Below are 14,519 nucleotides of genomic sequence, written 5' to 3' on the forward strand. Positions count from 1 at the left end.
TCAAATTGTTCTTGTTTCACAATTTGAATGGGTTAAATTAACGTATATATGTATGTTTCAAAACTGTTTGGTTGGTGTACCCATTTTTATGAGTATAGTCCTAGACTCCTATAATTAATTATTTCTCTCCCGTGTCCGTATATATACGTACACTAGGGGACGATATTTGCTAAGTCTGTATATACATATACTCCGTGTATATAATGGTTGAGCCCCACGGCAGCTTTTAACGTTGATCCGGTTGCTATGCTACGCCTCTGTCACCACCAGCTATGGGACGTCAAATCTGATGTCCGTTTACCTCGGTTCAAAGCAGGATTTTCAAACCTCCATAAATCGGGAATCCAGGATCGCTGATTCAGCCATTCAAAGTTCGGATGTCATTTGTGACTTAGTATCGTGTCGCTCCCGACATGTAAACGTTTCTGGCGGGAGGTAAACAGTGTGCGCTAATGATAGCAAAGTGTGTGTATTGAGTGGGTCTAGGCTGGCAGGGGGTTGAATCTCCTTCTCTTAAAGTGAACACTGATGGTGGCACAGGTTAACTACATTTATGCCAACAGCTAGCGGCACAGAAATAATTAAGCTGTGTATTCCAGTTTCACGTTATATAATTTAGGGCAGCACACTTTAACCCATTAAAACCAAAAAAGCATATGTGTAAAAAAAAGTTGCGTTGGCTATTAAAAAAAAGCAGATATACAAGCGCTCGTACATCTGCTATCTTGAAAGTGTGAAAACTACGGATTTAGAAGGCATTTGTAGAATCGACCTCATGTCTTAATAGGTTAAAGTTGTCTAAGCTATTGTCTTCACCATCGTCATCCTCATTAAAGCAGTTACTCACAGCTGCCAAATTTCAGGGGGCAGGAGTGGAAGTCCATGGGGAAGTCTTCCAAATGCATGGGACACTCGGCATGAACTGTTAACCTGCATCCAATTAACACAAATGAAGAGGAGCTTGTAAATACATGAAAAGCAACAAAAGTAAGGGCACAGTGAGATTTTCTCACATTGTTCATTCTGGGATCTGTAATGCCTATAGGAGATTGCATCTATGATAAGACTACTAAAGTACTAAATCTGATAAAGAAATGCATTGTATGCAGCTGTATGCAGTTGGTCTATTCCACCGCACGAAAGGGCTAGGGCAATGTTTTATTAAAATGTATGAACTCAGAATGCGCTCTGACCTCGCACTGCAATTTCAACATTGTACTATGATAACACACGAACAGTGATAGAAAGATGACAACGCAAGGGGGCACCGTGGCGCCTGTTGTAATGTCTTTGTCGAGCTTGGGCGGCCATGGTTCAGTGTGCCCCGAACCACGCCCTGTCTGCCAAAAGCACAAACATCCCCATATAATTCATTCCTATATGGGGGCAAGAAATATGTCACATTACATATGCCACATATGAGGCCAATTGTCTTCCTTTGCCTGGGAACTGGGAAGAAAAAGAACCGCACACACACTACTACTGTACTACTGACTACTATTTACCTCATGGTGTAGAGAAGGGTCCCGTCATCTTGAATCCTCAACAGTTTATTTGGCATGGTCATGTTGTGAGCTACAGATTTTTTCCCGTTGTGGAAGAAGGTGTCTGGGGTCCAGATTTTACTTGCCATTAAATTGTTGAGGCGCAAAATGTTCATTGGTCCATCAAATTTCAATCTTTCATCTTTCCAGCTTTGCCGAAAGAAAACATCTATTGTGTACTCCTGTAGACAAAAGAAACAATCATTGTAGCAAAAGACAAAATCACAAAAAAAGAATTCACTGTATATTTCAAACACTGTTCGACCACCCCACTTATTTCCAACATAAATATCATTTTTATAAATGTTTAATTCGATTTTTTTTGATAGGGTCGATTCAGTAGAACAAATTAGTGGTGCACAGAGTACAGCAACTTGCAATGGGCCTGGTCTACACGATTCACTACACCACTAAGATATGTACAGTGTACCTGTCAAAATACTTCCTTAATGTCAACAAAGTACACAATCACAACACCAGAGGGAGTTCAACAAACCACAGGCAACTATGCCACTAAAATGTGGAACACCCTACCAACAGCCATTAAGAAATGTGAACCCCTACTCCTTCCTTCAAAACCGCTCTCAAAGAACACTTACGGACGGCTGTAATTCAAAATTGGCCCCTGTAAAAAAGTTAAAGTACATGTTTCCTCTTTTTTACTTTATTCAACTGTATATATGAAGATATCCTTGTTTCATAGAAGTGTATATTAAATATTCTGATGAATTGAAAATGGATTGCCTTGATGTAAACAAGTCTTAGTGCTTTTTCTGGTTTTAGCCACGTAGCAGTTTTTGTATTGACCTGTACTTTCGTTGAAATGTACCCATTCTACATTCTGTGTGAATAAGAATTTCAATCAATCATCTATTGCTATTGTTCAACTCTTGTCCCTAGTTGGGATTTATATTAAATTAAAATTAAACTAGAAAAAGTGCTCCACGGTCTCTGCCAGGCCAGGTAGGTCAATGTGGGCCATGATCTGAGGTATTTTGTTCAAAGCGAACCATGCCAGCAAACTTTAGATGCCAAATCTTGGCCAATTAGGATGAAATATGAGGAATCAGACAGATCCAATTTACAATTACAATTTAGGAATTCAGCAGACGCTCTTAATCGAGAGCAAATAACAGTAAGGAAGAACAACACATGGTAATACATCAAATACATAAAAAATAGTCATCAAGAATCATACGTAAGCTAAGAACCTAACATCCGTCTAACAGTAGAATATCTATATAATGAAACTATGCGTATACATTATAGAGTGCTATTGCAGCATTCTGGATCAATATTGGAGAGGCTTAAGTGCGCATGCCGGAAGGGTCAGTAAGGAGAGAGTTACAATAGTCAAGTTTTGATATGACTGATGTCTGGATAAGGAGCTGGGCTGACTCCTGGGTGAGGATGAGTCTAATTTGTCGTTTTGAACAAAAAGCCTCAAATCATGAACGCAGCGTGCAATTTACGTGAAATCTTTCACACACTTTCCTACTAGGCATAGTGTTTTCAAATTGGCCTGTTATAGCGCCACCAACAGGTGGATCTTTGCAAAACACATTTTTGGAACAAAATGCCTCAAATCATCCAATTGCCATCAAAGGCATAAGAACAAATGGCACCCTTTTCACATTGGCCTATTATAGCGCCACCAGGAGGCCACTCTAGTTTATTTATTTTTTACTTTTCAACTTTGTGGCCCTGTATCCTATAAAATCCACTGCATGTGAAAGAATCAATCAGAGGCTCAGAGGAGAATATTCCTTGTCCTAGATTATTTTTATTGGACACTTGGCCAAGGAACAATGCCTCACCCTGCCAGCCATGTGCCAGTTTCTATAACTCACCACTGTCCCATAAATGTGCATTTCTCATGAATGAATTATGATGCCATTATTCCCCACATATGTGTTTCCATGGAGACAATTCTACAAATAAGATATAATGTAGTAGGGCCTTTGTTTATAGATTATTTAATTGAAGACTTGTGTCCTTATCAAGACTACTTAATAGTCTACTCTACTTTCTATTGAGGAACGTTGCATTGTGTTCAAGCCATTAAAATAAAAGGCTTTAGAGGACATAAGGTGCCCTCATGCTATATATGATCAGTAGATGAGCGGATGTTTGAGAATGACTAATAGAAAAGCTGTAGATAAACATAGAACTGACTTGACTAATGAGAGTGTTTTCAATAATGTATCAGATGACAATTGTCAGAGGAATAGTCATCATTCCATAGCATGGATAAGCAATTGTCTCACTTCAGAAGAGACGGTAGTGTGGGATGAGCAAGAGAAGAGACACGACGAAAGAGGAACACAGAGAGACAGGGAACAACTGAGAGAGTGAGGGGGTCGGGGGGAGATCATGAGAAAGAAAAATAACACGTTGGGGGGGAGGGGGTTGGGGGGTTACAGAGAGAATGTTTGTGATGATGCGTTCCAGGAACAGTAATGAATGTGAGACATCTCCTTCACCGTCCTCCCACTGAGAAAATGAACATGGAAGGGCCTCAGCTAAAGGCAAGTGAAAGTGGATACATAAAGAATATACAGGAATGAATATCCTATATTTGGTCTCACCATATCCGTATCTGAAACAGGCCCAAAACTGGTGACATAGATGTTTGTCTTCACCTCTGTTACACGATCTGCAAACAAAAGACAAATTAAACAACTGTGGGCAATAAAAGAGACTTCAGTCAACGGTAGTAATGTTTATAACCAAATGGTCTTTTGGTTTTATGTTTATTTGTTCTTAAATACAAATCTAAAAAAGAACCATATGAACGGAAACAGCATACATACCACTGAAATTATTGATACATACTACTGATACCTTACCTTTATGAATACATGTGAAACGCTTGCATAAGTAGCTACCTATTTAAAATTGTATACAAGAAATTGTGATTTGTGCCATATATATCAACCTTGTCATATGTGCATGTGCGAGTGTTTCAGATAGGCCTATATGTATGTCACCCATTCTTGAGATAAGGGACAAAACTTTTTTCAAACTAGATTTTTTTTTTTTTTAAGATACATTCAAATCAAATAGATGTATTTCTAGACACAGGTCTCAGCTACCAATCTTGAGAAGGAACAGGTTTTTCGCATAACATTTCTTTCTAAAATGGGACATTTATGCACTTAATACCTGATTCATGTCAACTCCGTCAGACACACTAAAATCCCTTTTAATTGAATTTGATAATTTCAACAATAATATAAAGTCCTCAGTTATCTTATAATGGCTTTCAGTAATCAAGTTAAGTAATACAATTATTTTAATATAGTTTTGTTCCAATATCACACTATTATGAAATATCCAATTTCTCAAATCCGTCATTTCAACCTTTATTTTCAATATTATAACATGAAAACCATGTAAAAAAAAAAGAAAATCATCATTACGTATCATTTCAGTTGGTGTTTCAATACATAAGCACAAAAGATTTAACATCGAATTTTCTATTTCTTTGGAAATTAACAAAAACATCACGGGACGAACGTCTGACGGAGTTGACGAACATCTGACGGAGTTGACAAGTTTAACTGATTTAGGTTCTAGACCACCTAGGATCTTGATTCTGGTGACTAATCCCACATTTTCAAGGATGAGGAATACAGTGGTACTATTTAGATTTGCCCTGTGACCATTTTTCAAAATGGCCGCCACCTGCTGTTATTTTACGTTTTACGTATTTTACGTTCTACACCACCTAGGATCTTGATTCTGGTGACTAATCATACATTTTCAAGGATGTGGGATACATTGGTACTATTTAGATTTGTCCTGTGACCATGGTAGAAATATTTCAAAATGGCCGCCAACTTTCTGTTATTTCCCAATAACTCAAGTTCTACACCACCTAGGATCTTGATTCTGGTGACTAATCATACATTTTCAAGGATGAGGAATACAGTTGTACTATTTAGATTTATCCTGTGACCATGGTAGACATTTTCAAAAATGGTGGACCTGCTATTATTTTACCAATTTACCAATATTATCAGAATAATGTCAAATCTGTGAATACATTTCTTACCAAGAATGTTCTTCACCAATGTGTTTGTAAAGGTGTCTACTAACATATCCCACATTAGTTGCTATTGAAACACCCTAGGGGCATTTTTGACAGCTGCTGAAAGTTGGGTACGATCAACAACCAATATAAGGCTAAATGTTCTAAATTGCTTAAAATGCTGTAAGTAGCATGTGGCATGTCAAACTAGGGGCTTTTCATGATTCTGAATCCATCCCAAGCATTAGGTTTGCACAAAAAACACTACGTTGGCTAAAAACGGCCATAGCCATCATCACAGATGTGATGAGGTCAGCACATTTGGGCAAGTGGCTATGGGCAAACTAGGGGGTCTATGGCCAAACTAGGGGTCAAACTCCTTGGGCTAAATTCGGTGAGGTGAGCAGTGAACAGTGAGCGAAAGACTGAAGATCTGGCTTCAGGACTATCAGGCAGGATGTGCAGACACTGAAGGCATCAGTGTCTTTCTCTGTGTCCCCAGCATGTCAAAGCAATGTTACCAAATCAAAGGAGCCTTCACCTCAAGTCACCTGGGGCTGGGTGAGCAATCATATCCTAAATACAGACACTTGGCCAGACTGTCGTTTGAAAGGGTCAAACCCCTCATCCTGATTGGGGAAGACCACCCCACCTAATCACACCAACAGAACAAGTGAGGTTGGGGCCTCCATGTGGGCCAGCAGCCATCTGCACAAGACTGGGCTGGACCCTGCAGGAAAGCAATCTCCAGCCAAGACAATGTAAGTTGACTATAACAGAGCCCCAGAACACAGAGCTCATGAGAAGGATGGAGAAACACTGGCAGAAGGCCACCAAGATACAACGACCCAGAGTGTGCCACCGCTGGCAGTAAGGAGATCAACTGCTGCAGCAACGATGTCATGAAAGGCAAGTCTCCACCAAAAAAACCCTGAACTTAATCGGGGTGTCAAGAGACCAAAGTTTCTCTCCCACAGTTCCCTGCAGTGGCCAGTGAAGTCAAACTGTGCATCTGTACCTGAAAGGGACCAGTCAAAGGCCAGAAAGCCCACCTCCTTTTAATGTCCTGTCAGTAGCAACTCAACCTGCACCTGAAGTAATCCCTGACCCCTCCCAGGGAAAGTTCATCCTTTAAAATGTAATGATTAGTCGCCAGAATCAAGATCCTTGGTGGTCTAAAACTTGAGTTATTGATAAAATAACAGATATCGCATTTTAGGAGGGATCGGGCGAGATTGCTGGGGCATTTTAGGCTGCTAGTTGCTACACCACAAATGCCATGTATGCTATGATTCAAGCATATAAAACAAAAACATGCCCTAAATTCTCACAGTGATGCAATAGAGATGAGGCATGCAAAGGTCTCATGTGTTTTTCATTTAAACAATGTGTAACTTCCAGTTGGTCGTACCGAGTCACTGCATTAAGTCCATTTGCATTCACGACACTGTCTCTTTATTATTATTATTACAGCAGACTTCGTCAATTAAAAGAAAAGCTTTTCTTTATGGTTTACATTACTATCTGTACAGCAGAGAAAATAGCACTTTGTACTCTTAAGTAAAGTGCTCTGATGGAAGGCAAGGCAAGGCAATCTCCTCAGTTCCCATCATAAGGACACCAGACACAAATAATGCTCTCTTATTAATGAGATTGTGTGAATCACAAGATTCTGGCAGACTGCAGGATAATAGGTGCAATCCAAGTGCTGACTACTACTATAGTACAGTATGTACACAAATTACATTATAGAATGAATGAATGAATGCCTTTTTTAGCACTGCAGACTGGCTCAATGACAACTAATACGAAGACATCACCCACATGGTAGAGGTGCAGAGTACATGCATACAGAATTTGACTGATTTAACAAGAATAAAACGCAGTACAAATTGCCATGAATAGAGCGCCAAAGTCCTGACGTCACTTGCTCATCCCCTGGTTCATGGAAGTTTTTCTCTATGGAGAATAACATGGGGTCATCTTAAAATCGTCTCATATAAGAATTGTGGTCCAAGAATAAACAAACTGCCTCTGCGATATTATCGGGGAGGTGTCTCTGCATCGTTTATAACAGTCAGTCCCAATCTAAATTACATAAATTGAGCCTTTGCATACGCCTGTATAGGTCATTGAGGCTAGGGCAAGTGCAACGGCAAGTGCTACACCACTACTACGGGCTAAGATGGAGTCTGAAGAGGGGGGTTTTCAGACTAGGGTGGAAGATTAGGAGTGATATAGTGAAATAGTGAAAGAGTGAAATAGTACTACCACCATGTACAAACCACAAGGCAAATACATACACAGATTAGTTCCATGACAGTTCCAGTGCATGTGCATTTTAATTCCAAAGCACAAACACAACAATATTTATACAAATGACACAACCTTGCAGTGGCAAACCAACAAAAGAACAGCCCTTGGGGGAAAATCTTGTTTACTATTTAAAAGGATCCAGAGCATTTAATGCCTTGGGGCGTAAGGCTACTTATTTATAGTAACATTCATACTTAAAGTTCATTTAATTCAGCAAGAACACCCATAAATATGTGTGCTTTTAGTCCAATGTGAACCATTTGGTACGTACAGATGGACCCACTGAGGCATTGCTAATTTGTCAGAGGTGACCTGTCTGTGTTGAGAAACTATACAAGTCCTATACTTTGACTAAAGAAAAGAGGAAGATTTCAACCACAACCTGTAAAAGCATAATCTATTATGTTTGGCAATGAATTAATGCGTGAGAAAATGTGTGTACTTGTGTACTACTACTATATGTAGCCTCAATTAATTCATGCATCCATCATTTTCTTGCTACCCACAAAGATCTCTACCTCAGACATTATCTAGGCTCATCTTTTAGGCTCATCTTTAGCTTTACTAATTGATTATTGTTGGAGTCATTACTCATTACATAATTGTACATCAGTGTACGAGCTTTGCCGTCCAGAGAACTGTACAATGTTTATGGTTACAAATCAAACTGCCCAGTGGAACAAAGAGATCAGTGCAAAGATTACATAAATCAGAGGAACATACTGCTTTTGTTTTGTGCAATTTCCCAAAGTGGCTTGCATTAAATTGTAATGAAATCTGATATGTTTGAACTCATATACAGTATCAATGCCTTCCTGGTTTATGAAATATCTGAATTTGAATTTCAGTATACATTTTGTTGGTTGTATTTTAAATTAATCTAAATAGTATACAGGGTTTAAATCTGCATTCCTGAACTTATGTGCCCATTTTGGCCCCTTTTCCCCCCTGGCGATATTAATAACCTGTGTTTAAACTTGGGTTCATATCATCATTTTATAATCCGTCCTACTGTATGAGCCACAGATGCCACATGCATTGTTCATGGTATGCTATAGGAGGAGAAAGTAAGGTCTTAGCTGCATGGACACAGTACAGCCCTGTCCAGAAATTATACACAGCAACACGAGTCACTGTGCAGGCTGCTTCACCTGCAGCAGAACTCTTCTCTCATAGGAAAATCAACAGAATTACCCTCGTAAAGGATCCACTTGACCTTAAAGGGAACAGTATTTGAGGATTCAGTGAGCTCAGTTTGACTGGGTTTTGCCAAAGCCTTGTGCTCTTATTTATGTCTGTTCCAATTTCACTTTCTCTCCATTTCTTTTCACAGGGGCTCTCTAGTGAATTGGATTTACAGTCCAAAAATAGGTTTAATCTATTCACTGCCATAAACCTGGAATTCACTGACCATCTCCAGTGAAATCACTGATATTCCAGGACTGTGCTAAAAAATAAAATAAATAAATAAATAAATAAATAAATAAATAAATAAATAAATAAATAAATAAATAAATAAATAAATAAATAAATAAATAAATAAATAAATAAATAAATAAATAAATAAATAAATAAATAAATAAATAAATAAATAAATAAATAAATAAAATCTGAATGAATGAATTGATTTAATGGATTCATTAATAAAGCAAGCAAGCAAGTGGACAATTTTAAGATTATAGCCTAATCTAAACCAGGGGATAAAAATAAGGTAGGCTAATTGTATTGTGCAAACCTAACCTATGGAAGAATGAATGAGAATGAACTTGGACTTCATTCGTTATCAGCTAATACAGCATGCTAGCAGTCCAGTGTTGCAAAGTCTACCGTCAAGCTGGAGGTCTATCCCCATATGGCAGCTACAGGGCTGGGCTGATGGCCCTATGAATTTGAATTTCAAATGACACCAAATCCTGAGGGAGGAGCTCAGCTTTGGGGTGAGGGGCCAGTTGGAAATGAGATGCCAAACATGGAGGATGATCGGGGAGGTGAGGATGGATAGAGAGCCACACATGCTGTACTGAATCCATATGAGAGGATATAATTATTCTGTCTCAACAAAGAATGTACATTAAACACATTAACAACGCTGGAATTTTAGGGCAGAGTTATTTTAGACATGGCAAGGTGTATTTACTGTAATATTCCTTCATTGTTTACAACCAAAACATGTTGAGATGGATTACATTTTCATATGCAGACAGAAACCTGTTATTGAAGGCAAAACCTCATGAGGCTTATTTACCAGAAATACTATATGGAATTCATTATGTATGATTGCCTAAGGTTACATTCAAGAAACTCAAGTTATGTACCCAAAGAATGTAATTTTCACGTAGAATGTGAATGATGTTAAAGTACATTGTTTCGCCAACATTGGGCCGCGAGTAAATATCACAATATTTGTTGTTTCCTACATTTAGTTTATAACTTAAAAAATCAAGGACATTCCATACATTTGACGATGCGACACATTGTGAGCTTTTAAATAGATCTGCTATTTTCTCTAGTTTGGGTCCCGGGAGACATCAAATTTCTCTTTTGTGAGTTTGGGAATCACTTTTTTATTATACCAAATTATTTGAAGAAACTCTGGTGCGCTGAGAGTTAAAACAAAAAAACAGACTAGTTGCTACTTGCTATGCTGCATAATGTTGAGATCATACAGTAATAATATTACTGTATGATCTCAACATTACGCAGCATAGAAATGTGTATATTATACACATTTCTCTAGCATTGCAAATGCTACTATACAATATTCAGCCATACTGTGTGTATATACAGTACACACACACACACACACACACACACACACACACACACACACACACACACACACACACACACACACACACACACACACACACACACACACACACACACACACACACACAGTATACAGAGTAAACAGTATGTATGTTCATCTAAGGTGAATATTAAAGGGAGATTTCACTTTCAAACATGTTTGTTACTACAAACTCCATTTTAACCTACATAAGTACTATAGACGAATAACAGTTTAAGTCCACACTAGTTCTAGAGACTGATATTGTCCTTCTAATGCGTGAGGCGGCTGTGATTTTTCCATTACTTTTTTCCTTTCTCATATGTGTATATATATATTTTTTCTTTTCTTTTTTTATGTTTATTTTATTTCAAGGTGAAATGTCCCTTTACCTCTTAAACCCCAGGGGGGTAAAGGGGGTAAATCCGCAACATCGGAGTTGGAACCGGAGACCAATTGGGTCTCCATTGACCCGCTGAGAGCTGTTCAGAGGTGGACAGCCGCTGCCCCCACCGGCGGGGGCAATGGGGCTCAAATTAAAGGTCTTCCTTACCCCCGATACCAGGCCGTAGACGATTGTCGTAGCCATCCAGCAGTCTGTCCAGGATTCTTGTGAACAACGTTATGTTGTTTTTGAAGGCATCAGTCGCAGCATCAGCATTCACTGACCTAATGCAGTCAGGAGGATATAGCACTATAAGACGACAAACCATGAACTGTCCCTTCTGTCATAATAGCATGATTCACCTGGCATCACGTGTTAATGCTGTTTAATTTAGTATTCGATTAGAAATCTGTAATATTCAGTGTCCTCCGGGTTCCAGAGGTAACCTAAGCTTATCTGTGATAAGAGCAGGTGTAGTGATGGCTCTGGGATCTGAGAACTTAATTTGGATCATCACTTGCAGATCTTCTGTGATTTGAGGAGACCATCTCTGATATGCCAGGGCTCTAGTTGTCAATCTTTTCAATGTAAATAGGACACTATTGTCTCCATCAGGCCGAAGTTTGTGTGTGTGTGTGTGTGTGTGTGTGTGAGTCCGTCCTTCTGTTACCAGCTAATCTCCGGCACCGTTAACCCTACCCGGTCGATGCCAAACTTTGCACGTGTACACACTCCCTAGATGCCAACGATGAACCTCTGCCCCAAAATTTCCCAGGACGGCCTGTTATAGTGCTACTAGGAGGCTGACTTTTGTAAAACACATTTTTGGATATTAATCCTCCATATTTAGTCCAAAAATCCTGCAAATCGTTACATAGTATCTCTATAGTTATGTGCTCAAGACAGATCTGTCCGATATTTCATATTCCATCCTGATTGGCTAACATTGGCTTTCAAAATTTGCAGGATTGGCCCCTTTTGAACAAAAAGCTCAAATCATGAGCGTGCACTGTAATTTAACAAGTGGATTTTTGCAAAACACATTTTTGGAACAAAATGCCTCAAATCATCCAATTGCCATCCAAGGGTAAGAAGAAATGGCACACTTTTCACATTGGCTTATTATAGCGCCACCAGGAGGCCACAACCTGACCTGCCCTGGTGGAGACCATACAGTCTTTACCACCAAGATACCCATGTACCTGTCTAAATACTTCCTTAATGTAAAAAAAAAAGTCCACACCCACAACACCAGAGGGAGTGCAACTAACCATGTACAACCCAGATTCGGCACAAACAAGGGTCGCTCCTATGCCACCAAAATGTGGAACGCCCTACCAACAGTCATTAAGACATGTGAATCCCTTGACTCCGTCAAAACCGCTCTCAAAGGGCACCTACGGATGGCTGCAATTCGAAACTGGCCTCTGTAAAATCTGAATCCCCCCACCGCCCCCCAATTTCCCCTCACTGTATATGTATCTTTTCCCTTTTTGCTTCCTATATGATGAATTCCTGTTCTGTTCTTTAGCTACATAGAAGTGTCTATTTGTATGTCTCTAAATGTTTTGATGAATTGAACAATGTGGACCCTGTTGTAAACAAGTGTAATGCTTAATTGGGTCGTCCACTCAGTTATCAGTCTTTGTATTGAGTTTGTGCTTGAAATGTACTGTAATTCTACAAACTGTTAATAAATATTTCAATCAATCAATCAAATCAGGGACGGATTAACCCCCCGAGGGCCCCTGGGCCGGTAATTTTTGCAGGGCCCCCATAGCGCGCGTGCGCACACAATTTTGGTGTTTTACCGTGTTTTTATCATCTTTTTGACCTAAATTTAACAAAATCAATGGCCAATGAAGGGCCCCAGGAGCCCTTTTCAGGGCGTCAAACCTAGTACCTTACGGTCCAATTTCCCTGAAGAGCCCCTGAGAGCCAAGGGCCCCTGGGCCACGGCCCCACTGGCCCAATGGCTAATTTGTCCCTGAATCAAATACAGTAGGCTACTGGATAGGCACAGGATTTGTCCCTGAATCAAATACAGTAGGCTACTGGATAGGCACAGGGCATGCAGGCAGGCCACTTATATGGGATAATGTATAACTCTGTAACTCAATCAATGCATTGCGCCCACACGTTCCATCATGAAACCGTGATTTGAAGTCCAATTCCCCTGAAAGATGACGAGTGATCATCAAAACAGATCGTTCCTTTAAAGGAATTCCTCATTCAAACATCTTACCTCGTTTGCCAGAGCGCTGCCGCTGTCAACGCGAGACAGATCAGAAGTGTAGAAGCGCACTCCCTATTCCCCATGGCTGCATGTAGCTACTCCTACACACGAGAGGCAATAATGAAGACACGTTCAATTACTATCACACGTAGGCTACGGCGATGCGTTCGGCTCTGCATTCTTTCTGATACGCCTTTCCTTTTCACCAAATTATCCTTTTAGAAACACTTGCTGTGTGTAAGTGGATAATTGATCTTCTTTCCACATCCAACCCAGCCTGAACCTTTGCGTAAAGAGGAGAGACACCATGCAAGTGATACTAATTAGTATTCACTGACACGTTGCTTTTGCTCCCAGTAAATGAGAATCCACGTTAGAAAAACATATCTGCTCAAGTTAATCAAACGTTTCGGTAATATAATATAGGCCATAGTTGTGAGCAGGAAAATCCAGCAAATACTTTTATTAACGCAAAGCGGGACATGTAGGGCTTCTCTCCCACGCGTCTGCATTCTGGTCTCAGTGGTCTCTTGACTGGTCTGGATAAATAAACAAATCGCAATAAACAAAAAACGATACGTTAAAGGAAATGGCAGACTAACCTGAAGTGAAGAAAGTATAAGGGATTTGCAACTTAAACCGTAGAAGGAACAAAAAAGTTCAATTCGACGCCCTCTCCCTTTAAATGATGGAGCGCAAGTCTATCAGAAAAAGCTAACCGCCACTATTACTGTCTCAGCCAATTGCAGTACAGCTGAAATATAAAAGAGCTTTCATGGTTTCAGAAAATAAGTTAAATTAAATATATTGGAAAATAATAATTGAAGAGCTGGAGTGATCCTTGGTTTTAAATTGAACGGCACAGTATCCTTTCCATTTGTTAAAAGCTCGATGTGATTCGTGATAAGGAAGAAAGCACATCTCAGTCTCCCTCATCTCAACACAAAACTACAAAGGATGAGAGGATACACACAGGGTCCTAAAGATAGTTTTGTAGCCAATTCACTGAAAGGTCTCACGAGACCCTCTATGTTCGATATGCTGTGAACTAAGAAGATCATGCACATTATTGTGACTGTCTGTCCCTCTAAAATTGAGCAGGTGTTGAAGTGATTGTGATCGGCGCGCGTAGCCTATTGATTTCACAGTTTATTGTAGATAACCCCGGTGACAATTATGAGATGAGCTGCAGCTGATGAATATCGGCTAAGCAGTAG

The 14,519-nt window shown here is 39.6% G+C and overlaps 1 protein-coding gene across 1 annotated transcript in view; it reads right to left on the minus strand.

Annotated features, from left to right (window-relative positions):
* The window catches only part of gabra2b (gamma-aminobutyric acid type A receptor subunit alpha2b), a 32,192-nt gene extending 18,084 nt beyond the window's left edge, over positions 1-14,108 (minus strand). The window contains exons 1-6 of the mRNA XM_083786064.1: positions 13,905-14,108; positions 13,312-13,403; positions 11,235-11,350; positions 4,133-4,200; positions 1,506-1,726; positions 848-930 (exon numbers count right to left, since the gene is read on the minus strand). Coding sequence (XP_083642190.1) covers positions 848-930; positions 1,506-1,726; positions 4,133-4,200; positions 11,235-11,350; positions 13,312-13,385 — 562 coding nt within the window. The 5' untranslated portion in view covers positions 13,386-13,403; positions 13,905-14,108. The remainder of the gene's footprint in view (positions 1-847; positions 931-1,505; positions 1,727-4,132; positions 4,201-11,234; positions 11,351-13,311; positions 13,404-13,904) is intronic.
* Between the last annotated feature and the right edge of the window lie 411 nt (positions 14,109-14,519).

Source organism: Protomyctophum parallelum (assembly GCF_964188405.1).
Source record: "Protomyctophum parallelum genome assembly, chromosome: 16".
In the NCBI taxonomy this organism is placed as follows: domain Eukaryota; kingdom Metazoa; phylum Chordata; class Actinopteri; order Myctophiformes; family Myctophidae; genus Protomyctophum; species Protomyctophum parallelum.